Source organism: Lepidothrix coronata, unplaced genomic scaffold, assembly GCF_001604755.1.
Source record: "Lepidothrix coronata isolate B3197 unplaced genomic scaffold, Lepidothrix_coronata-1.0 Scaffold176, whole genome shotgun sequence".
NCBI classification, from domain to species: domain Eukaryota; kingdom Metazoa; phylum Chordata; class Aves; order Passeriformes; family Pipridae; genus Lepidothrix; species Lepidothrix coronata.
The window spans coordinates 1,021,204-1,046,069 of NW_016690356.1; the positions used below are offsets into that span (position 1 = coordinate 1,021,204).

Sequence of the window (24,866 nt, forward strand, 5' to 3'; positions counted from 1 at the left end):
GGCAAATAAAATAAAAGAATTTAATTTAGGAAGCAGAAGAGCTGATTGCATGATTTTCCCTAGAAGAATTCCAATTGAATGCAACTTCACAGAAATCCCAAAATGTAATCACTGCAAATCAACACTGAGTTTTAATTTGTGCCTCCAGCCCAGACTAGAAAAACAGTCAACCAACCCCTTCCTGGAAGTTTTAGACACAGAGCTTGTTGCAGAACAGATATGAAAAGGTAACATTCCAAATTTTTTCAGGAAGTATTAATTCAGTTCTTACTGAATTTTTGAATTTTTTGGATCAGCTGATCCAAAAGCAGAGAATCAAAGCAAACCCAAGGGAATCATTCCCAAAGCAAACCCCACGTTCATCTTCCCAGTGCCCTGAGCTACCAAACAGTGACATGGACAAAGATGCTTCTTAAAAGAAATCTGGGAATATTGCCCTCTCCCTCATCCTGAAGAGGTGCCCTCGTGGCTGTGGCCCTGGGAACAAAGCCCCCCAGTCCAGCCTTTGGGATGGCTGGACACACTCACCGCGATGCTGACTTTGCCCAGGATCTGCTCTGGAATTCTCCCAGCCTTTTTCAGTACTTGATCCAAGGAGCCACCATCCTAAGGACAAATATTTGACTGGTCAAGCTTCAATTAAATTACTCTCAAACATCTCAAACAGGACCACAGACCCAAACCTAACCATGTTCAGAAAGAGAAGCTCTTCACGTTTGATTTAACGCCGTCACGGTTCACATCTGACCCCAATAAATCACTCCCCGGGAGGAATGAGCCAGTTTTATGTTTATTTTAAACAAACATTTGGTCACTAACAACATCCCCTCAAATAAACACTGCACACAATGCTCTTCCACGGAGCATTTCCGTGGTTTGGATCTCTGTCCACAGACAGCTCCGACCGAGCAGGAATTCTATAGGTTCCTGTAACTCTCCCCTCCAAAAGAGAAGATTCCATGGATTCTGATTAATGGGGATGAAAACTCATGCCACTGGAAAAGACAGAGCTCTCTTCCTGAAAATCAGGAGATGCTACACCTCTTAGTTCTGCGTGTGCAGGGTGACTCTGGCAACGTGGTTGGGCACAGAAAGAACCAAAACTGGAATAAATGGGTTTAAAGTTCCATGGTAAGTGATGGCCTTGTTTATTGGATTAAATAAACTGACTGCACACACACACACACACACACACACACACACACAGAGCAAAGGCAAATATATCCCACTGTTGCCAAGAGCTTTGCAGAAGGAAAAATGGAAAAAAAAATGCTATTTATTTTTAGCAACTGATTCAACAATAGGCTCGTGCAGAAGGTCCAGACTCTCCTGAGCAGAGGAGGCACAACCAAAGAAGAAATCAGAAAGTTATTTTTCAAATTTAAAACAACATCCTCTTGTCTGGGTCAGCACTGGATAACTCCCAGTACTCAGGATAAAAACCCAGCTGGGGAAAGCAATTGCATTCTGCCTTTTCCCATCCTTTGGAGTTCTCACCACCATTTAAGCATGTACAGCAAAAAAACTGGAATGTGAAGTTTTATTATTAGAGGACTAAAAAACTCTTATGAGGAGGGAAGTATATAAATACTTATTTGATCATGTATTTTTGTAAAAAAACACACCCACACACTCCACACTCGATTAAAAATACACCAGCAGAAAAAAACATCTATATAAATGTCTTGTAAAAGCAGCCTGAATTTCTGGACAGCTGTCTCTGCTGAGACACTGGTGTATTAACAAGGATTTTGTACAGGAAAAAAAACCACCTTTTCCCCCCACCGAGGCTGAACACAATTGAACCTTCAGTGTCTTTGAGGAGCAGCCTCCACTCCTCTTGCCTGTTAAATCCCTGCTGCTCAGCAAAGTCAGGCATTGATCTGGAATTTAGGCACCTAAAAATATCAAACACTCAAGTTCCATGCCTTTTCCACCTCCAACTTTTTGTTCCCATCCCTACTTCTGTTTTGTAACCCAAGGCTAAAAATACGATTTCTGAGCGGTAACGACTGAGAGAGATCCGTGCAAAAATAAGACAGTGGAGATGTTCATCCCAGCTTTTCTCCAAAAGGAGAGCCCAAAAACTTCCACCCAATCATCTGCATTAAGCTTAATGGCTTAATTAAGACTACAGTTCAAATAATCTAAATTTAAATAAATTTAGAACTCGGTGATCCGTTGTCCTATGTGTAAAATCACCTCTCCAGTCTGACTTAGATCCAGCCCTGAACCACCAGCTTTCACGCTGCCTTCTTGTAAACTGAAATGTATTTACTGTCAGATATATGATATTCCCTGTCAGATACATTATTCCCTGGAATTTGCAAGCACTGGTCACTCCTGTTAATTAAATGAATTAAATAAATTGATTTCTTTAAGGCCTTTTATTTCTCCCTCTAATCACACCCCACCACCATCTCTCTCCTTGTTCACTTTGACCGACCGCAGACGTGCACGTCCGTGACACTTCATGAATTTCAGCCAGTTTTAACATCTATCTTCCTGCTTTTCAGCATTCTCCACAATTTTGAGAGCCCTGACTCTTCCCAGCTCCCAGCAGGGATTTGTGTTTTGGGGGATGCACACCTTCCCTTGGCTCTCACACGCCTCGGAACGGGATCGTGAGCGCTCGTTCCTAAGCAACCATCGATTCCTTCTAAAAATTCTGAGAGGCCACAGAAGCACTAAAACAATCACATGTACTTTCCACCAAAAAGATACAGCTCCCCTCCAAAGAAACAGGTTTGTTGGGTTTTTTTTTTTTCAAAGGGACAAAAAAAAATAAAAAGATCTGCAGATGTGTTGTGTTTCACAGGGTTAAAAAGCTCCGCAGAGCAAGGGAGGCAACAGATCTGGCTGCCCTTTAATTACAGAGAATTTACTTTTCATGTTTGGCTCCATATGGCTGGAGAAAGGCAAACAGATGTCGAGAAGAATGTGTACTTTGTATTAAAATGAAGCACGGTTAAAAATATTTTTTGGCGTTAAAAAAGTTGTGTAAGATCCTTCTGGGCTTGCTCACCGTCCTCTGTGTTTGCATTTTCTGGGGAATTTAAAAAAAAAAAGGACAAAATACGGATTTATCTTAGTAAGAAAAAAAAATTAGAAGTTATCTGGTCCATTCTGCACAAAAAACAATGTGAATCCAAATCAGAACAAGTGTTTAAGTAGCAGAATTGGGTAAATATTTTGAAATATAGAAAAACATGGATAAAGGGAGGCTACACTTGTACAGCTTCGACTTCTGCAGATGAGCAGGGACTGGAGACAGGGATAAAACAAATCCTGGCAACGTGGATTCATCTAAATAAGAAAAAACTAGAAGTTATCTGGTCCATTCTGCACAAAAAACAATGTGAATCTAAATCAGAACAAGTGTTTAAGTAGGAGAATTGGGTAAATATTTTGAAATATAGAAAAACATGGATAAAGGGAGGCTACACTTGTACAGCTTCGACTTCTGCAGATGAGCAGGGACTGGAGAAGGGGGTAAAACAAATCCCAGCAATCCCAAGCTCAGCTTTGCAGAGCAAACCCAAAGCCCAGAATTCATTCTTTATTGGAGCAGAAAGGTCCCTCTCAAGCACTGTCCCCTCAGCGCTGTGACACCCGGGTTTTTACACTAATGGGCTGCTAATTACCCAGCTCAGACACATTTCTGAGGGAACAACGCACAGATAAGTACAAAAAGTGACAATGTAAGATCTCATCCAACCTTTTATCCGAAAGGAGGCTAAAAACTCCCCGCACTGATGAACTTTGATGGACTCACCATGTGCTCCATGCAGATGGAGATCTCCCCATCGCTGTAGAAGGCCCCATAAAAGCCCACGATGTAGGGGGAGTTGCACTCGTGCAGGACCTGCAGCTCCCGGATGATCTGGTTCCTGATGGCCGGCTTGATTTCCAGGTGGATCAACTGGGAAACAACCCACTCTTTGTTATTATTGTCACAGGGGCCAAGTGCCCTCCCCGAGGAACAGGTTTTCAACACCTCTGACTCTGGGAAGGTTGGATTTCATGCCCTCCAGAGGCCCCTTCCAACTGGAATTACTCTACAATTTAACTGTAAAATCACCCATCCTTGTTTTTTTACCCACCACAACAAAGTCAGAGCACCAGCACCTACAAAAATGCAGGAATTCCACCTTCTTTACAGCCTGCCACAACAAAGCTGGAACACCAGCACCCAAGAAAAGGCATGGATTTCACCTTCTTTTCACAGAATACCTCTCCATCAGAAACTTTTTTGTTCCAGCACATTTCCCTAAGGAAAGGTGTCAAAGATGCACGGACTCGGAAGCAGCTGAAAAATGTCTTTACAGGTGTTTGCAAAGCATTAGTGGAAGGAATGGGCTGAACCCCCAGTTAAAAACCTCCTCAACACTTCCTTCCACCAGACTGTTCATCTCACACAATACAAGAAGTGTGTTTCTTTTATGAAAGATTAAGAGCCATTACAAAAATAAAATTTTAGTTGATGTATCAAAGAGAATTGCAATTCAGCAACCAGCTCCATCAAATATGAATGAACTTGGGCAAAATTTCCTGTTAAACCCACAGCAGGTGGGGAAAAAAAAAAATCAATTAAATCGATTTAGATCAAGAAAACCTCAGTGACTTGTATATTTTGTAATTCTCACACCTCAGAATTGGGCTTTTTTTCTTTGCTTCTCTTCAAAGCGTGTCCTGAGGATGGTTTATTCTCAAAGTCAGCAATGTATCCCTCTTAAAAATAAACATTTGAAATCTTTAACTTCTCAAAAAAAAAAAAAAAAAAAAAAAGAAGTTCTCAGTGCAGCATAACAATGGGACCTGGGATGAGGGTGACCTGTGCTTTATCCTTTGCACTGCATTTTGCTCCCAGAGATCCTGAGAGGAAGTGAAAGCTTCTCACATAAATAAAATGGGAACTAAAACATCCAGCTATTTCAGCTACAAAATAAAAATTTAAAATCTCAGTTCTCCTACAAAGCAGGTCCCAACTGCTCCAGGTTGGAAAGCACGAGGCTGAAGCACTGAAAAATATCCCACCCCAAGGACAGAACTCTGCTCCCCATGATGGAACTACACAACAGGAGATGGCACTGAACTCCAATGCATTCTCTCATTCCCATTTTTTTTTGAGTTCTCTTTTACTCCAGCATCATCCAGAGCCCACTTCTGGTCTGTGACTGAGAAGGAAGCTCTTAAGTCAGGTGACAGCTTTGCCATTCCTCTAAACTTGCAGAACATTGTCACTTTTCCCTAATTTATGACTTCCAGTAACTTCTTTTAGGCCTTCTACTCCAGGGAAAAGAGAGGGGGGAAGAGGGGGAAGAGGGGGAAGAAGGGGAAGAAGGGGAAGAAGGGGAAGAAGGGGAAGAAGGGGAAGAAGGGGAAGAGGGAAAGAAGGGAAAGAAGGGAAAGAAGGGAAAGAAGGGAAAGAAGGGAAAGAAGGGAAAGAAGGGAAAGAAGGGAAAGAAGGGAAAGAAGGGGAGGAGGGACAAATGCCCACCCTTTCATGACTAACACATGGGACACTATTCCCGAAAAACTGGGAAATTTAGGTAAGATAAGGAAGTGCAACCTTTCCTACTTTTGGAAACACATCAAATTCTCTGAAAGGAGGCACTAAATAGTCATTTCTGTGTCAACACCACTTACTTCTCCAGCTAAAGCCCCTGTATCTCAGAGCCTCCTTAACAAACACCGTCCCCACGCTGCTGGTTTTGAGGCCCTCACCTTCCTTGCCATGATGAGCCCAGAAGGTTTGTGGGACACTTTGAAGACCACACCACCATTCCCTGCTCCCAGCTCGCTGATCTTCTCGAAGTCATCATCCTTCAGCTCCCCCACCTTCTGTTTCTGGGTCAGGAAGGCTTCGAGGCGCTTGCGCTGCTGCTCATCCAGCTCCAGCTCCTCCAGCTTCTTCTGAAGGGCTTCCAAATTCGTCCTGCACCAGAGAGAAAGGACAGCAGGATTATTAAGCTGAGCTTACCCAGCAGTGCTGGAGGAAGAGCAACGGAGCACTGAGGTCAGATATTAAATCCACCAGATTTTTGCACCTCAATATCTTATTTAGGACCATGAGACGTCCTGATTTAAACAAACAGTGTTTTATTTCAGAGAAAGCAATGACAAACACGTGATATCCAGTTTCCCCATCCCTGAGGTTCTGTCCAAATCCACGTGGAGTTTTCACTCCCTCCAGAACTGCCTTAATGACTCTGCATTTCTGAGCTGAGCTCCTGAATCCCTGCACAGCACTCCGGGCTATTTTTAGCTGTGTGTTCTCAAGGTTGTGTTGTAATTTCCTACAGGGTTTGGTAAACGTTTTATCTACTGATTTTCACGTAACTACAGAACTAATAATTCGTTCAGAAGCTTCTTATTTAGTAAAAAAAGTCATCAAGCACAGCCAAACACAAACTCATTAAAAACACAGTCACTAAAAACATGGAAGTCTTTGCCCAAAGGTTTTTAAGCTTATTTTTCCTTCTGTTTAAGGGCACATCTGCTGGAAACCCAGTTTTAACATCATTAAGCAATACAAAACAGAAGTACAAAACTTTTAACAGCAGTTAAATTTGGGACTACAAACACAAGTTCAGTTTTCCAGGAAGATTTTAATAAGTTCAGTTCCTATGGAAACACTTCACTCCAGTATGACAGCTTCAAACTTCCTGCTTCCAACTGCAACTATAACTTGCTGCAAGAGTAAATATTTAACAGCAAATACCTGTTTTGCTTTGTCAAATTTAATGCAACATTCCCAGGGAATACAGTGTTGCTAGGATGAAAAACTTGAGGGAAAGAATCCACTTCTTCAGAGCCTAAATTACTTCCCATTAAAAAGTTAAACTAAATTTCAGCAGTAATCAAGAAAACTATTTCTATTTATAATTTTATAATTATAAATTATGATTTTATGATTTTATAATTTTAATGTTAACTTCAAACCATGTTGTACAAAGGGACACCCAGGGAGGTGCTGGTCAGGTTGATTCTCCAAGAAACAATGATGAATAAACCCCAGACTCCACTGAAAGACAGAACAATAGCAGGCTTTATACCTTTATAATCATACAAGAATTATCCCAGAAATCCATGATGAGAAATTCCCCCGTGGAGATAAGCAGGGCTCAAAGGAATATCCAAGTTAGTCTGACTTACAGACTCTGTTTCAAAGATCAAGCATTAAGAAAGAGACACATTTTTGAAATAAAAAAAAAAAAATGCAAACCTGAAAGATCAATCACTGGGTTATTTTTGCCCCTCAAATGCTCCCAGTGAAGCAACAAATCCCAGCCTGAAGTGCAAGTGAAGTGTGTCTTTCCCAGGACAGAGCTCAACCAGCTCTCCTCACACTGGGATCACAGGATCAAAACTGAAGCAAAGCTGAGCAGCCCTGACTTTCCTACAATAAATTCCAGACCAACGAGTGCTGGACACAAACTCCATATTTTACCTTAGATCTTCTCACTGCTGTGAGAGACAGAACTCACACCTTTGTCATCATTTACAAGTTTTGAGGAGGAACTTGCTGTCGTTTTAGGGATTACTCAGGAAGGCAGGGCTGCCCATTTGGAAAAATAAAAATCCAGAGACACAGAACCAGGATGAAACGAGGCTTTTCTCGCTGTGCTTTCAAGAAAACAACTGTTCAGTTTTTCTCTGAAGCACAAGGGGGTTTCTGGCCTTGGAGACAACACAGAGATGCTCGAGCACATGACTTGGAGCAGACAGTGCTGGTGTGATGGAACAAAACACTCCTCATGCTGCTGCTTCACCAACAAAAAAATGGGCTGGGGGAGCATTTATAACATCTCTTTAGTCTCATGTTTGTCTGGATAAAGCTTCTTTTTTTTAATAAATTGCCCGTTTCAATCTTGGCATTCACTAAAAATAAGCATTTCCTTGCTTGAAAGTGTTAATTATTGTTGGGGTCCCTGCTCAAACACCAGCCAAGAGATTCCAAAGGCTCGATGATGGGAAAGTATCGATTCCATGGATTTCAGTACACCAGGTTTCTCCATGTAGAGTTTGGCCACCTGCAAAAATGACCAGAATGTTCTGAGCTCTCGTGGTAAAACCTTCATTACTCGTGGTGATGAGCAAAGAAATTCTCAGATCTCACCTGAGATTTTCAGGACCAATTCTTTAACTGCAAAGTAAATCAGTCTGAAGGCTTTTTGTGAAAGGTATTAACCCAATAAATGCATTGTCAGAATCACTATTCAGAATGCAACTATAGTTTCTCCAGTTGGTTTTTATGATAAGAATATAACTAGAATTAGTTTTATGACACCTGAATGACAGACACGAGGAAAGAATTGATTTTTTTTTCATTCTGGTCCTTTGCTTGAAGCACTAAATATTAATCAATTTCAAATGTAAACAGATAAGTAAAAAGAGTACTTCTGTCATCAAAATTGGTGGTGGCAATAATCTCTGAGTATTTCCAGGAGGCAGGAATTCACAGGTTTCAGTTTTTAACTCAAACTGCTCTAAGAGCACTCCCTGTGACTGGTACCCAGGACTGTTATTTGGACCCTCCCCTAAAAACATCACAATTTGCAGTGTAAAGCACAAAGAGGTGGATAAAGAAATCGTTTCATATCGAGTTTCACAAATTGAATGAAAGCACACACAAAATAGAGAAGAGGGAACACTCAGGTCAGTTCATCACCAGGACACCACGAAAACGTTCAGGAAGCTTTGGCAGCTAAAAGCAGCAGCACACTCCTGTGTGCCTCCAGAAGGAGCACCAGGAGTCACTTAATCTTCTATAAAACTTTTATTCAGAGACAAAGATTCCCATTAAAATTCATCCCCATTACCTGCTGCAGTCCTGGAGTTGTGTTTTTCCCTGTCAAGGCCCCGAGCCTTTGCCAGGGATCCATCAAAGCAGGAGATCATCAAACCAGCTCAGGGCTCCTCTGTGCCAGCAGTAGGTCAGCATTTAATTTATTGCTCCCAGTTTGGAAGCCAAGCACACACCAAACATGCTGCACTGGGGATGGGATCCAGCTTTCCCAGTGGGATCAGAGGGATGAAGGCACGGGGAGGTCAGGGCTGTTCTCCCCATTTGTTACAGAAACAGTGCAATCTCACAAACACCATCAGTAAATACGTCCTTGCTCAGCAGCAGAAATGCATAAACATGTTGTACAGCCAGCACACAACACCTCTGAGAAAGTGCAGTGTCTTCAGACACAATGACTGCCAGATCTCCCTCTGCCACACGAAATGGGAAGTTAAAAAAAATACACACTCGGGGCAAGTTTTTAGGGGAGCTGGTTGTTCCTTTCCCTCCTCCAAGTGCAGCACCAGGTACCAGGTGCCCCAAAGGAGGAATTATCTCCACCCACACTTGACCAGGGAGGATCCTGAAGTCAACATCACCTCAAGGAAATGCTGCCAGAGCCAAGGAAGTACTGAGGGAGCCATGGCCTCCAGGTCACTTCTGTCACCTCACGGGTTTAGAGAAGGCAGAGCAGCACTCAGAGCACACAGACACACCACACCTTCCCAAAACAACCCCTGGGGTGTGCAAGGAAACCTCACCTCCATTCCTGCCCATCTGAAATCCTGGGGGAACACACATCCAGCCAGCTGGTGGAGGTGAGGAAGGTTTCCCAAGGAGAATCAGTGTGGGATCTTGGGAGCTTTGGGCCACCTCACCTGTATGGAAGCTCATCTGGGACCTTTGAATCATGTCACCTCCCCCAGTCCCTCACCTTCTGACAGTGGCCAGAGGTGGATGCTCAGGAAAAAGAATCCTGGGTAGCAAAACCAGCAAGAGGCAGTAAATGCACAGCAAGACCTGGAGTTAGTCCTGCTCTGACCATCCCATCCTCTGCGTCCCAGAGGTGCACGGGGTCTTATCCACAAACTCCTGGATGGACAAGGCATGTCACAAACACCAATCCTTTACCAGGTCACTTTTTGAGCCCATCATACTGGTCCCTTTAAGTTTGATTGTAGATTTTTTTTCAGGCTTTCTTTTTAAGCATCAAACCCCCCTGATTTCTGACCACTGTAAACGTGCACGTCACACACGGGCACTGCAGGGACAGGGGAGGGAGTTGGGATCATGAGCAAACCTCACCCTGCACACAAACACGGGCAGAAGGCCAGGAGGAGGTTTCTCAGTTCCTGATTTTGGGGACAGCCACCTCAGCACTGAGGAAAACACTCCTGGAGGAGACACACCAATGTGTTAGAGCATATTTGCTCTCTTTGAACCAGTAACGAGAAGAGAAATGCTGCCTTTAGTCTGCTGGTACATAATGGCATTAAAAAACCCAGAAAATAAATCCTGAATTTATATAATACTCCATCCCTAAGAGGTTTTTTTTTTTAATTCCTATTAGTGAAAAGTTAATCACACACTCAACCCTAAAGGCTACAGCAAAGCAGTAACTCAGCTCCAAAGTCTAGTTGAGAGAGAGAAGAAAAATGTGGTGCTGGGGAGGAAAAAAAAACCTGACAGTTTTTAACAGTAATTTGTCAAATATCTGTTCCAAGCCATTACTATCAGTTTTGCAAGCTGAACAATTAGCAGTGAGTGAAAGCATCAAGAAGTACTTTCACTTTCAGATCTCCTGTCGCATGAGGATACAGGCTTGGGGGTTGTTTTCCAGAACAGTGACAGTAATGCTTTCCCCAAGCCCACACAACTGTCAATTCAGAGAACAAAGCAGGCACTTCACTACATAATTTCCATGAACAACCTCTATCAGGGAGCTGAAATTAAGCATTAGGAACATGAAGACACAGTGTGGTTTGGAGAACACACACTACTATGTTACGTGACTGTGCCAAACCCGGGCAACAAGACAAATTCCTAGGAAACTTCTCCTTGAACCAAGAACACTTCACAGAATCACATGGAAAATAAATGGAATTCCACAAGTCTCACGGCTCAGTGCACAGGTGAATGTCTGGGCTGAATCTGGGGCAGCCCCATAAAACTTGCAGTTAAAGCAACATCTCCAAAAGATCCAAATTCCCTTTAAACGCAAAGGAGTCTGTTTTGGAAAAACAGCAACTCCTGCTTATTTACAGTCCTTGCAACATGTTTGAGGTTCTTTATAAATTACCTTTGTACTTAGGTGGGATATACTACTGCCAAAGGCACCTGCTCATTTCTAGCATGAATTTTAACATCTGGACATCACAGATTCCCAGACTGGGTTGGGTTGGAAGGGAGCTGAAAGATCATCCCATTCCACCCCCTGAGGGACATCTTCCACTAGCCCAGGTTGCTCCAAGCCCCGTCCAACCTGGCCTTGGAAACTTCCAGGGATGGGGCAGCCACAACTTCTCTGGGCAACCTGTGCCAGGGCCTCCCCACCCTCATAGTAAAGAATTTTTTCCTAATATCCAATATCTAACCCACCATCCAGTTCTACCCTGCACAGACTCAGCTGGGCACAGCGTGAGGTTTAACACCAGCAGAGAAGAGAACGGCCCAGCCAGAGTCAGACACTTGATTAACATCTATTTCTTAGTAAAAGGCATGCAAAACAAAACTGTTAGAAAAGCACTGCTCTGCCCAGAAGAGTCTCCTGCTGCCCTAATTCAATGGAAATCCACATTTTTCTAAAGCTGAAGGCGTGTATTTTAAAGAACAAAATACGTGACACGACTTCAAGTCTCCCGTTGAGTCTCCAACCAACACGACATCCGAGCTTCAAAAACTCCTTCCAGGCTGAGCTGTTGGGGAAGAATCTTTGCTTTAAGCCTCCCTCTCTTTTTCTTTGGCCCAACCACTACTCCATGAAATATTTTGGACTGTTTTTCCTTAACTAAGCCAACAAACACATGTGAATTGAAGACAGAGCTCACCAGGGAGTAAAGTCCCCAATGCCAGCAGTGGCCCAGAGTGGCACAAATGTCACATTCATGCCCTGGGTGCCTCTTCCCACCAGGTTTTTTGGCAGCTGTTCCCAGCCATCCCTTGGAACTGCAGCCCGTTATCCTGGGTGGCAGCAGGAGGTGCCAGCAAGGCTTGGGCACCCCCTTGGCACACAGAGCTCTGTGTTTAACAATGCAACCAGGGGGGTGGGGTTTTTTTTCCTGAGTTAAAAGGCTTCCTCAGGACTTGCTGGAGCATTGCATTCAAAGTTTGCTCCGAATCAACTTGGTCATCTCAAGTCAAGAAATTCAAGAGCCAAATCTCCAGAACCAGAAATGCAAGTTTTCCATCTTTCTTTCACCATTGATTTTTTCCAGCCTGCACTGGAAATCATCAGGATAAAGGAACCATGGGGCAATCAACATTTCCTTATGGACTGAAAAATGAACTTCTCAGGAATGTAAAACACAGCTCTGAGGATACACAGAATTATAAATCCTGATTAAGAGCTGACACAAGGTATTCACCCAATCCCTGCACTTCCATCATTTTATGTCTCTGAACTAGGAGTCAAATATAACAACAGGACCAAAGGATAAATACATTCAACAGCAATGGTAACATTACCTCCCAGCTCTCTCCTGTGGTAGTTACACAGCCTTTGAGAGACACGACAATAATAAAAGAGATGAAGTTACAGGATCAGTTTTCAAGGCCAGGATTAGAACTGAGCCTCTCCTGTGCAAGGGCTGAGCTGGGAGCAGCACAAACTCCATCCAGAGCCACAATCCCCTGACCAGGGACTGGGAAAGGAAACTGCCAGAATGGGCTAAAGAAAACACCAAAAAAAACCCATAACTGGGATTCTGAGAAAGCCAGGGATTGCTGGTTTAGATCCTTGCCTGTGTTTTAAAAGGATGGATTGCATAACACAGAACATCCCTCAGCACAGCCTTTGAGTGGAAGAAATTAATACCTTTCACTCAACTCTGTCCCAACACACACAGAAACATTCCCATGTAAAGGCACACACATCTAGATTTGTGTAGATATACCCAGACAGAACATTTTCTCCCAAAATAATGTATTCTGTAACCTGCTGACTCATCTTCCCACCACGCTGAAAAAAAAAAAAAAAGTTCTGGAAAAGCAGAGAACAATGCTGAGCTGTCCAAAACACTGGGAGGAAGAAAGAAGAGTTGCCAGGAAGTTTCAAGGGTTTGTTTCAAAGAGCCATAAGGAGATTTTTGAAGAAGATACTCGTTCATCCAAAGAATCGCACACTGCTGGAATATCTCCATCCCAGTTCTCAGTGAAATAATCTGCTTCCACCCTGACTCCTCCTTTGGCATCCCTTGCCCAGTCCTGGACACCACTGGATCCTTCCTGCTGCTGGATTCCTGGGGGGAGGCTCAGTGCAGGTCCCCAGCTGCCAGGAGGGAGGAGTTCTGCTGGAATCCACTCTCCTTTTGCTCAGACAAGACTCAGGATGCCAAGGGCTCCTCAACCAGCTGTTTGCCAAGAGATGCTGAGCACTGAATTAGCCTTTCCCAGTTGTTCAGTTCCCGTGGGCACCAACTGGCAGGAAGCCCCGTGCATTTGTTCCAAAGTGTAATCAAGATTTTGTCTGAGTAATATTGAACACATATCAAAGCTGGAATCATCTGATTACTAATTTCTAGCAACGCACAGAGAAAGAAATCCATTGCTTCCTCAAAAAAAAGGAAAGAAAGAAATTTAAAAAGTCTTTGGAAGAAAGAACCCGACCCCCAAATATCCAGACACCTGGAAAACGGTGTTGCCAGCAAATGTTGCTTCTTCCAGGAGACATTTTTGTGTTTTGGAAGTGGAATTTCCACAGTAAAAAGCCCAGTCAACCCCCAGGGCAATGGGGGGAGAACACATGCAGCTGTAAAAGGGGTAACACGGAAAAAAAAAAGCAGGAGGGGCTTTCTAACTGGAAAATTTAGAATTTAAGAATTGAAAGGGAACAAACTACCTAAAGGTTTATAATAGAGAACAGAAAATTCCTCCCTCAGGTAATTGCAGAATGTTTCTCCTGTACACACTGAAATATTTAGTCAAAACCCACTCTAATAACTGTCCTGTCTGGTGTAAATTCCCCACAATTTTCATGTTTGTTTTTTTAAACATGAAAAAACATGCTAAAGCAAAGACCCTTTTCCCAGGTTAACAACAGCAGCACTGTTGTTTTACCCATAAATAATTCAACTACATGTTGGGGTTGAGAGGGACAAGGTAAACTCTTTTTTTGGCCATGGATAAGACTGGAAGGTCTCACAGGTAATTCCTTCCTCTTGAGACAAAGACTTGAGACTATTCAATTAAAAGATGTGCTGCTCAGAAATGGCTGTAATTACTGAATTTCCATATTTCTCAGCAGTGTCTCTCGGGCTGGGAATGTACAGTCACTTCATCCTGCAAAGGCCTGGGCTCCTGCCAGAGGAGGTGGCTCTGCCTTGTCCTGCCCTGAGCCATTCCAGTCATTCCCAAGGAACCCACTGAAAAATTAACTCGAACTACAGCCCATTTCCAGCAGGATTATTTCCCTGGATAAATCCACCAGTGCTGCTGTGAGAACAAGAGGACAGACCCCCAAAAATCCATCTGGGCTTCTCTGGAGGGTGAGTCCTGAGCCAGGAGCATCCCCGTCTGACTCAGGGAGAGCTGGTGCCAGAAAAGCAGCTCCAGCAAGGAGGGGACGGGACTTTGCAGAAGGAGCAGGATCTTGCACAACCTCCGTTGTGAAATCACACCTCTGACTATCTGCAGAATCAGCTCCAGGGACAAGAAAAGCAGCTGGATCCACAATTACAGCTGCACTTCCCTCCCCAACATTCGTTTTTACGCCTGGTTTTTATTTAACTCTCCTAAACCAGTTTAAAAAAAAAATAAATACACAACATAATAACTAAAATATTCCTCCATTACCATCACCATGCTTAAATATGACTGTCAGAACACAACAAGACAGTATTAAATGCCTTAAAATGTTCCCTACATCCATAATTGCCACCTAAAACCTGCCTAAACCAGCCCAGGTCAACGTGCCACTTGCATTAGTTCCTGTCCTAGTGGTGTACACTTGTTTTTCTCAGCACACTCATCCAGAAATAATACAAGAAGCCAGGGAAGTGCTGCAGGCTCTCACTTTTCATTATTTTATTAGAAGAGATCACGTGTTCTATTAGTTTACTTAAGTAACATTAAAATGCTGGTTCTAATTCAGTGAAGGCTCATGCACATTAAAAGAGAAAGCTGGGCAGGAGTATATTTTAATCCAAAATATCTCTCATATCACATGTATTTGGAAGCTTGGCTAATCCTTCACGAGTAGGGGATTAAAAAAAGAGAAAGTTTCTAATTTTTTCTTAAATATTTACAAGCTTGCAGTAATTCTATGTACATATTGAATGCAACTGCAATCCAGGCAGACCAGTCATAAAAGTCCAGGGTTTAATCCTCCAGAACACTCCACACAGGCACAAAGGGCTCCCCTGAAATCCAAGGAATTCCACGGGGAGAAAAAAATCAAATAACAGCAAAGAAAAAATCCCCCCTGAAGCAAAAATTTCCCTCTGAAGCAAGGCAGAAGTGACCCAGCAACCACTAAAATTAACAACCCTGAAAAGCTGCTTTTTATTTCATCTAAGCTCACATCCAAGAAAACTGACCAAAAAAAATCACTCCATGGAGGACAAATCCTCTTGGAACGAGATCCACTGGGAAAAAGCCCCCAGTGGAACCTTAAAGACCATAAAAACCAAACCAGAAACCCCACAGCTGAGGGGACATGAGAGTCCCTCCTACTCCCACAGAGCCCAAACTGAAATTCTCTTGAAAAAGATACTGAAAAACACGAGGACTGCAGGATGCACAGTTAGAAAGTAACTGCTTCTTTTGCAAATTACGATGCAAATTGAAGTTCAAACCGGTTCTGCACAATCCCCAAACTCTTCTTTGCCCACCAAACCCAGGCAGTTGCACTCAGAGGTCCCACCAGCCATTCAGGGGCTTCTTTAAATGCATTTTAACCAGAATAAACAGCAAAAACAAGCAAAAAAAAAAAAATAAACAAACAAAACCAAAACAAACACCTAAATTATGTACCTTAATATAAAATCTGATTTAAGATATAAAATCTTATTTAAGGCTTCCTTATCTGGCATTTAGTGGCCTATGCACAGCAAGCTCAAAACCTACTTGTACTTATCTTCCCTGGCATTTTATATCAGATTTCTTGTTGTAAATATGACCCTTCCCTTTGGCTTTTTTTTTTCTTTTAAAGATGCAATTAAAGATTGACATAAACAACATAAATATCTTTCTGAACAAAAAAACCTGTTGCAATACAGAAAGTGGCATCACCTCAAAACCTGCCTCTTTCCAGAGTTTCTACTTCAACTTCTGGGGCTTTAGAGAAACAAGAATTGGGTGACAACTGCCAGATGTTCAAAGCCACGGGGAGCCAGAAGTTTGAAAGGAACATAAAGTGGAGATTTGTTCTGGGGTTTTTTTTTTGTTTTTTGGTTATTTAGACCTTAAACCACCCCAGCTCGTTCAGCCCAAACACTATTCCTTCGATCAATTTTATTTCAGGTTTGGTTGTTGGTTTTTTTTTCCCCCTGTGTCCTGTGCAGAACCTCTGCACAATTATAAATGTGCAGCTCTCAGAAGTACCAGAATGAAATTAAAGCTGCAGCTGGGCAGTGTCAGCTTGGGTTTTGATGAGCTGAAGGAACACAGGGCTCGGGAGCAGCAGCAAAGTCCAGCTCTCTCCGTGGGAAGTGTCAAAAACCAGAAGTGAAGCTCAAGGCACAGGAAAACCTTTCCTGAAGTTGTCTCCATTGTCCAACAGGGCAGAGCCGGGGATTTGGGAGGCCCCAGAGAAAACCACAACATCCTCCACAAACAGTTTAACTTTGTTTTTAGTTGGATATATTAGTTTAAATAGTTTATTTAATATATTAGTTTAAATAGCTTAATTTAGTTTTTAACAAATAAAATCTGTTGCCAGAGAAAAACATCAGGAAATCTTCATTAAATTGTGTATTCATTAAATGTGTGTGTGTGTGAATATATATTATATGTATATTATATGTTGCATACATTTATATTATATATTGCATACGTTTATATTATATATTGCATATTAAATGTGTGTGCATATATATGTGTGTATATAGATATATATTCCTCATATATTATATTATATATTATTATATATTATATTATTGTATATTATACTGTATTATATTATTCTATATTCCTCATATATATATATATATGTATAAAATTTAGTCATTAAATGTATATTTAAATTGTAAGTGTCCCTAACTCTCCTTTAGACTACCTTGCCAGGAAAAGTTTTTTAAAAAAGAGAGAAAAGAGAGAAAAAGAAATAAAAATGAGGATAAAATCATGCACATGAGACCCAGGCCTCCTGCCCACTTCTCACAGCCCTGTGAGTTTGTCCAACTCCAGTCAAGGAGTCCCCATCACCAAATAAGGATGAGAGAGAGGACAGGACACGAATGGAAAGCAGGACATCCTGAATCATCCAGGCCCTGCTTTCATTTCCTCCCTGTCCCCTTCCTTTGTGCCAGGAAGTCCCAGGATCAGACGGGTTCATTCCTAAAAGCGTTAATGAGTTACAGAACCTTCCCCCTGTGACAGTCTCTAAATTCCAGTGTGGAACTACCCTGGCTGAAGCACATCCACATCCCTTTGGGTTTGTGCCAACGTTGCCTTTGGGCCTGAATAACTTCCTTCCTCCGGGATATTTGGGTCCTTCGCGCACTCCCAGGCAGGAATTTCATCGCCTCGCTCGGAATCTTCCTGTCCCTCGGCCAAGTCATTCGAGCTCTTCCCATTCTTTCTCGTCCCCGAGGAGCGGGGAAGCGTTTGCAAAAGGACAGGTTTGTACATGGGGGAAGCAAAGGAGGCTCTCACACAGCCAAAATTCCATGGAGGCAGGCACAGAGCTTTAGGAAGTGCTAATACGGCAGCTCAGGGATGCACGGAATACTTGGAATGCTGGACGGTGCACAAACACCTCCATCATGGAATTCAGGGGGAAAGCACAGAGCAGGAGAGGGGGCAAAAAAATAAACAACCTCACACATGAAGGAAACAAAAAACAAAACTGTTTTCAACTTAATCCCAACGACATTTTCAAATTCTCATGCAACTATTCCTTGCTGTTTGAGATCTTTCCCAGTGGGGGTTCAATATTAGCAGGACGAGGGGATATTTCCAGGATTAATTAATCCTGGCTGTTTATAGGACAAGTGGCTGCTGAATTTACTTTCACTAAGCTACTTCTTTTAACAATACAGGACATCCCTAAGCCTGGCAAAAGCTTATAAGAGCTTCCATATGACAAAGAAGTCTGGGAGACACACACCCCCCAGCCAGATCAACACACTGAGCAGAAAATGAGGCAGGACAGCTCATCTGTGCAAACAAGACTCAACACTCCCGTGTGTCTCCAAAGGTTTCCAACAGGTAAATGAGTATTAGACATGGAAATGCAATTTAAAATTAATGACACTCCTTGAGGGAAGAGATAGGATATTTAATATATTGCCAGCGAGGTGATTAACCTCAGGTACCACAATCAGCAAGTGATTGGCTTATCAGATTTATTCTATAGAACAAAACTGGTATGCAAAGGGATCCCTGAAGACTAAATCAACACATCCCCAACTGCCTTGAAGAAAATCAACTGGAAAATGCTACACAGGCAAGCATAAAATATGAGTATTTTCCCCCTGTCAATCCAGAACAAAAGCTGCATAATATTCAGATCATAATGCTTAGATACAATCAGCAACTCCTGCCAAAGAACAGTTTTTAAACAGCTCATCTCTCAGTTAATCATCAAAAGAGTTTGCTAGAAAGGTCACAGCTGGAGCTGCTAGATGCTGAATTTTTTATTTTTTGGGGGGTGTTGGCTCATTTTTGGGGTTACATTTCTGCTGTGGTTGGGTTGGTTTTGGTCGGGGTTTTTTTTTAAGACGTTTGGGTGGTTTAATGAGCTCTGAGCCTGCCCGAAAATGAGCAACGACACTTGCAGTGCACTTTAAAGCCCTGGACTTGAACATCTCCCTGCAATCCTGCCTCCCGTCCCTCCGTCAGGGTGGTACCTCAGCACATCGGAGCTCAGTTTACACATCCCAGAGGACACCGAACTGACCATACAGGGACAGGAATCTGCTCCTCTAAGCCACAGCTTTGTTTCACGGTTCAGTGAAGAGCCAGCCCAACACCTCAGTCCAAAAATCAAGGTGTGAACGCTGACCTGTTAACCCCAAACTAAAACCTTCCACAGCACCTCGGGTGCTGGAGCTTTATCCGCACGACTGAGCCCACCCCGCTCACCAACAGGCAACATGTAACACAGGTTCATCAGCAACATGTAGCAGTCCAATATTCGGTATTTTCTCCCGCAGAAGCGTCCCCACGATCAGCTCAGACCTTCCCACATCTACAGCGTCATGTTTGTATCGCACCCAGCAGACCTCGGAGGCTTTTCCCCCTCCACACACACACTCTCCCTGCCGTCCCCAGCACATGTTAATCACCGAAAAACAGATTTACTGCAACTCGCGATTGTTTGGTTTAACGCCAAGGACAGAGGGAAAACAAAACAAAAACACCTTCTCTACAAATCTGCGGTTTCCAATGTAATTTCTCCCACACGCGCGTTGATGAAATATGCTGCTGGAAACGTGTAATTTGGCGCTCACTGGGTAATTATACAAGCTAAGAATTGAGCAGACACCATTAGAGACTAGGAGAGAAGAGTTATTCAAGTTTCCCTCTGTTTTCCCACTGGGTTTTTTTTTCCACCTCGCGTATGTGACAGAAGTTTGTTTATGGCCGACAGCACCATCCCTTCAGTCGGCAGCGGAGGCTCCGAGCAGGTACCACGCAGGGGGGACCGCGCGGGGATCGGGACGGATAACCGGGATGTTCCTGGGGTAACGCGGGCAGTGCTGGGCAGCCCCGCAGCCCGCCCCGCGCCCGGCCCGCGCCCCCCGGCCACACTCACTCGGCAGAGCTGGTGCCGTTCACGGCGGATCCATCGGGAGCGGGGTTCAGCTGGATCGGCCCGGGCTTCTTCTTCGGCATCTTGCGGCGCGCGGGGCGCGGGGGCGGGCGGGGCGGCCGCGGCCCCGCTCCGGGCGGGACCGGCCACTTCCTGCGGCGGGGAACGCGCCGGGTGTCCCTCGGGCGGCGCTGCCCCCGCGGGCTTGCGGGAGGCGGCGTGTGCGGGTGTGGGAGCGCGGCGCCCGCTCCGAGCGCTCCGCGGCTCCGGCGGCACTGCCCGGGATGGGGCTGGGGAGCGGGAGCGGGAGCGGGAGCGGGATGTGCCCGGCCGGGACCGCGCCGGCGCGCGCCGACCGCCACCGCACCGCGCACGCGCGGGGGGAGGGCGCATGCGCACGGCGCGAGGTGAAGCCGCGGGGAAGCGCTGCCCTCAGTGCGCCCTCAGCGTCCTGTGCGCGGGGTGAGGCGCGGTGTTGGCAACAAAATCCTCCCTTGACCGGCGGGAGGCCCTGGCACAGGCTGCCCGGAGAAGCTGTGGCTGCCCCATCCCTGGAAGTGTCCAAGGCCAGGTTGAACGGGGCTTGGAGCAACCTGAGATAGTGGAAGGTGTCTCTGCCCATGGAATTAGGGCTGGAACGAGCTGGTCTTTAAAGTCGTTTCCAACCCAACTCAGTCTGGGAATCTATGATCTTCAGATGTTAAAATTCATGCTAGAAATGAGCAGGTGTCTTGAGCAGTCGTATATCCCACCTAAGTACAAGGGTGACTTATAAAGAACCTCGAACGTGTTGTAAATAAGCAGGAGTTGCAAAGCAGTGTATTTTTCCAAAACAGACCCCTTTGCATTTATGGGAAATTTGGATCTCTTGGAGATGTTGCTTTAACTGCAAGTTTTATGGGGCTGCCCCGGAGTCAGCCCAGACGTTCACCCGTGCACTGAGCCGTGAGACTTGTGGAATTCCTGGCTGGTTTCACTGGCAGGTTGTGGCCTCCCCATCCCTTTGGGAATTGTCCAACCCCAGGCTGGGCAAGGCTTGGAGCAACCTGGTCTAGTGCAAGGGATCCCTGCCCACGGCAGGGGATTGGAACCAGATCATCTTCACTGTCCCTTCCCCCCTGTCCACTCTGTGACTCCACAGCAAATCCCACAGGGAGAGGGGAAGCATCAGCCACTCCCACCCCACGGTCCCCTCAGCCTCCCAGTGGGGAATCAGTGGCAAAGTAGGACAGTGGTGTCCTGGGACAGCTCGGCTGGACCTGGGCCACTGGAACTGGCATTTTGTATATTTTATATAATATAAATAATATTATATATATTATATAATATAAATATTTCATATTATATATATTTTCTATATTGTATATATTTTATATATTTCATATGGGCCACTGCACCCGAGCATCCCTGCTCCACTCCAGCAGGGGTCTGTTCTGGGGCAGCAAAATCACAGTAAGAGTAATATCACAGAACCATAGAATAATATATCCTTTTACTTCAGTCAGTGGCAGCTGTTCCTCCAAACCAGTTCTCTTTCCAAGAGGGAGAATTTAAACGTAAGGGTCCTGTTGTTTAGTTATAGATCTCAGGGGAGGTGGGATATGGAATATTTGGATCAGCAAAGCCAACCCGGTCTTTTTCATATACAAGACATATGAATACATGACTTAAATGAAGAACTTCTTTACAGCTGTGGACAGGTTTTATACTGCCATGAGTGGATTCAGACACAAGTTAAAAAGTAAGTGCAGAGTAACTTCCATAACAAAATTTATACTGTAAATACTTTCTATAAAGGACCAGTCTGAATTCTGCATGTTTGAATTCTAAAATTAAAATTGCGTTTTTAATCAAAGTAATCATTAGCTGAAATGATGAACATATGATGCAAAAATGCTGTATGGTTCCTGACATCTTACATTTCTAAAGTAAAAAAAAAGATTAAATTACTCTTTTCACAGCTTTACCGTTCAAAGACCTGTTCCCTCCATCCAATTCCAGCTATTAAGGGAGAGCTCCCTCCTCTGGAGCGCTTTATCCTTGCGCTGAGAACATCGGGCTGTGGAATCGCTGAGAAGAAATTACTGAATTCAGTAAAATCTCTTTTAAAATCCCTTTGACCCACAGCACAAAACGCAAAATATGTTGGATTCACTGAATATAGAAATAAATTCACGTGTGTATGGGCTGATACCCCCGAAGAAATCATTTCTGTGCTGTTGTAGGTTGGTTTGAACATCTGTAAAACAAATAGATTTAACCTCAGGGCGTTTGCAACCGAAAATTAAGTACATTTCCCCAGCCAAAACAAAACACGTGTTTTGGGAATTTGAATGTTCTCCGTGGAAGGAACTGCATTTTCTTCACAAACAGGTGTTTCTGGGGGTGAATCACAGAGGAAAAGATGAATTAAAAATAGGTGGTGGTGTAATTTCTGTGAGAGGCTTCTGAGCAGGGAGAGTTTCTGATTTATTGATTCCACCACTGCTTGGAAAAATAGAGGTAATTTGTCTCTGTAAATAGAAGTGGAACAAAGAAACTTGTCTTCATTACCACTTTTTTCCCTTATGGAAACACAATTTTTTTTCTAATTCCTTGTCTGAAAAGAAAACCACAATTACTGTATAGATTAATTGCAGCTAAATTAGCCCAACTTTTTCAACTCGATTGCCACATAAAACTGCATATTCCACTGCCAAAACATGCACACACAATCTTCTATTTGTAAGATTTAACACTTCTTAATCTATTTAATGGTTAGCAAAGCGAGTTAAGGAAATAATTAGTCCTTAAAGCAATGGAATTAAGAAGCCTGGTTCGAATTTAATTAAAATTGGCCAACAGGATCAAAAATTAGTCGAAGGGGGCTGACAGAGAGACTGCCTTGAACACCTTGTTTTCCTCAAGAAACAGGAGCACTGTGGGTGAGAACAAAATTTAAATGCTTTGTGATGTACTAAATTAATGTTTAAGGCCACTGTATAACGTAAAATTCAGATTAGATTAGCAAGATATAAATATAAATAAATATAAACCCCAAATAGCTGAAATTTGCTTAATCCCTAAGATGTGATTTCCCACTAACACAGCTACAATGGGACCAGTTGTGCCGAGGGTTTATCCCATGAAAAGCTTTCCCAACATAATATTTAGAGGGTTTTTTGCAGAGCAAATGCTGCTCCCTTAGGAATAAACCCCTCCAAGCCCAGAAACAGGCAATTATCCATCTGACGGGTTTGCTTTGCCATATATTACGTGTAACAAACCAGGAAATGGGACTGAAATATAAAATAAGGTGCAAATTTTCTGCAGCTTTTCTAATGGAATTACATTAATCCACACAGAAACAAACAGCAGTATTTCCATGTCACCTAAACTAGAAACCAGAAGCGTTTTCTAGAACAGAAGCAACGTATGCTGGGGCTTTTTCTGTTTGTTTTTTATTTCCCTGACTTATTATTTTATCAGCATGTGGCTGGTTATTCATTTCCTGAGGAAAAACCAATAATCAATGCCTGCCAGCATTTGCTTTTTATTTAATTAGGAACATAGGACTGGAAAGAACCACTTAGATCACCAAGTCCAGTCTCTAATTAAACACTCTTCAAAAAATATCGATTCATCAAAGTTGCACAAATATGGTCAGTTTTATAACACTGTATCTCTGCAGAGACTGTGAGTGATCTTCTGCTTTTTTTGTTTGTAAGGGTTTTTTTAGTATAAAGAGTGACTATTATTTCAATGCAAAGAGCTCACCACACAGACATCTGATTTTCAGTGATTTTATATGGCACAATTACAGTGCTTTGCACTGGAAATTAGCAGCATTTGATCTATGATTATTATTATTATTAAATCTTTGTGTTAATTTTCATACTTCAAGTGCCTAGGTCGATTGAAGAAATTGGCCATATCTAAAAAGTTCAGACAAATGGATTCAATCCTAAAAAATCCATTAGCGTGTTCTCCATATATTTAATGTATTCTTGACTGTAAAAGATGCTGCTGCAATCGGGAATACACATTTTAAACATTAACTGTTAAAATAATTTTAACCAGAAAGTAACTACAATTGATTTTGTCGTACTAGAAGGAATACATTAAATTACCAGAAACACTGTATGTCAAATCTGAATTTATAGAGGAGGAAAAACCCAATTCCTTTAATGTGTTAATATTTTTGATTAATTTCTATAATTTTGTTTGAATGAAGAGACTGTAATTTAAGCCAGATACCCTTCTATGGACTGGGATGTAAAATATGAGAAGGATTTTACAGCTCCCACTGCGTTGGATTTGGGAGCCTGGAGCCTCTCCTGTTGTTTCTGCAGCCCAAATCCTTACATGGCATTTTCTGTGCACAGCTGCCAGATCCCTGAGGGCTCGGCATATTTATTCCAGCCTGGACAACTGCAGACTGTTCAGTTTTGAATTACCAGGAGGCTCTGGCTGACATCTGGAGGGAGAGGAGCTTGGGATCGCTCCCTGTCCTGGGGCTGCGGCGTGTCCAGGGAAGGGAACGGAGCTGGGAAGGGGCTGGAGCAGCAGGAGCGGCTGAGGGAGTTGGGGGGGCTCAGCCTGGAGAAAAGAGGGATCGGGGAGGACCTTCTGGCTCTGAAACTCTCTGACAGGAGGGAGGAGCTCCCATGGAACAAGGGACAGGAGGAGAGGGAATGGCCTCCAGCTGTGCCAGGGGAGGCTCAGGTTGGACATCAGGAGGAATTTCTCCATGGAAGGGGTGGTCAGGCCTTGGCAGGGGCTGCCCAGGGAGGTGGCGGAGTCCCCATCCCTGGAGGTGTCCCAGGAAGGACTGGACATGGCACTCAGTGCTCAGGGCTGGGGGACAAGGTGGGGACAGGGCACAGGGGGGATCCATGGGCTGGGAGGGCTTTTCCAACCTCAATAATCCTGTGATTCTGTGAAGTGAGAAAGGGCTCAACAGGC

General features: G+C 43.6%; 1 protein-coding gene across 1 annotated transcript in view; it reads right to left on the reverse strand.

The window, feature by feature from the left end:
- MAP2K1 (mitogen-activated protein kinase kinase 1) overlaps positions 1–20,198 on the reverse strand; it is a 32,151-nt gene extending 11,953 nt beyond the window's left edge. The window contains exons 1-4 of the mRNA XM_017830329.1: positions 19,926–20,198; positions 5,728–5,938; positions 3,776–3,922; positions 529–606 (exon numbers count right to left, since the gene is read on the reverse strand). Coding sequence (XP_017685818.1) covers positions 529–606; positions 3,776–3,922; positions 5,728–5,938; positions 19,926–20,005 — 516 coding nt within the window. The 5' untranslated portion in view covers positions 20,006–20,198. The remainder of the gene's footprint in view (positions 1–528; positions 607–3,775; positions 3,923–5,727; positions 5,939–19,925) is intronic.
- Between the last annotated feature and the right edge of the window lie 4,668 nt (positions 20,199–24,866).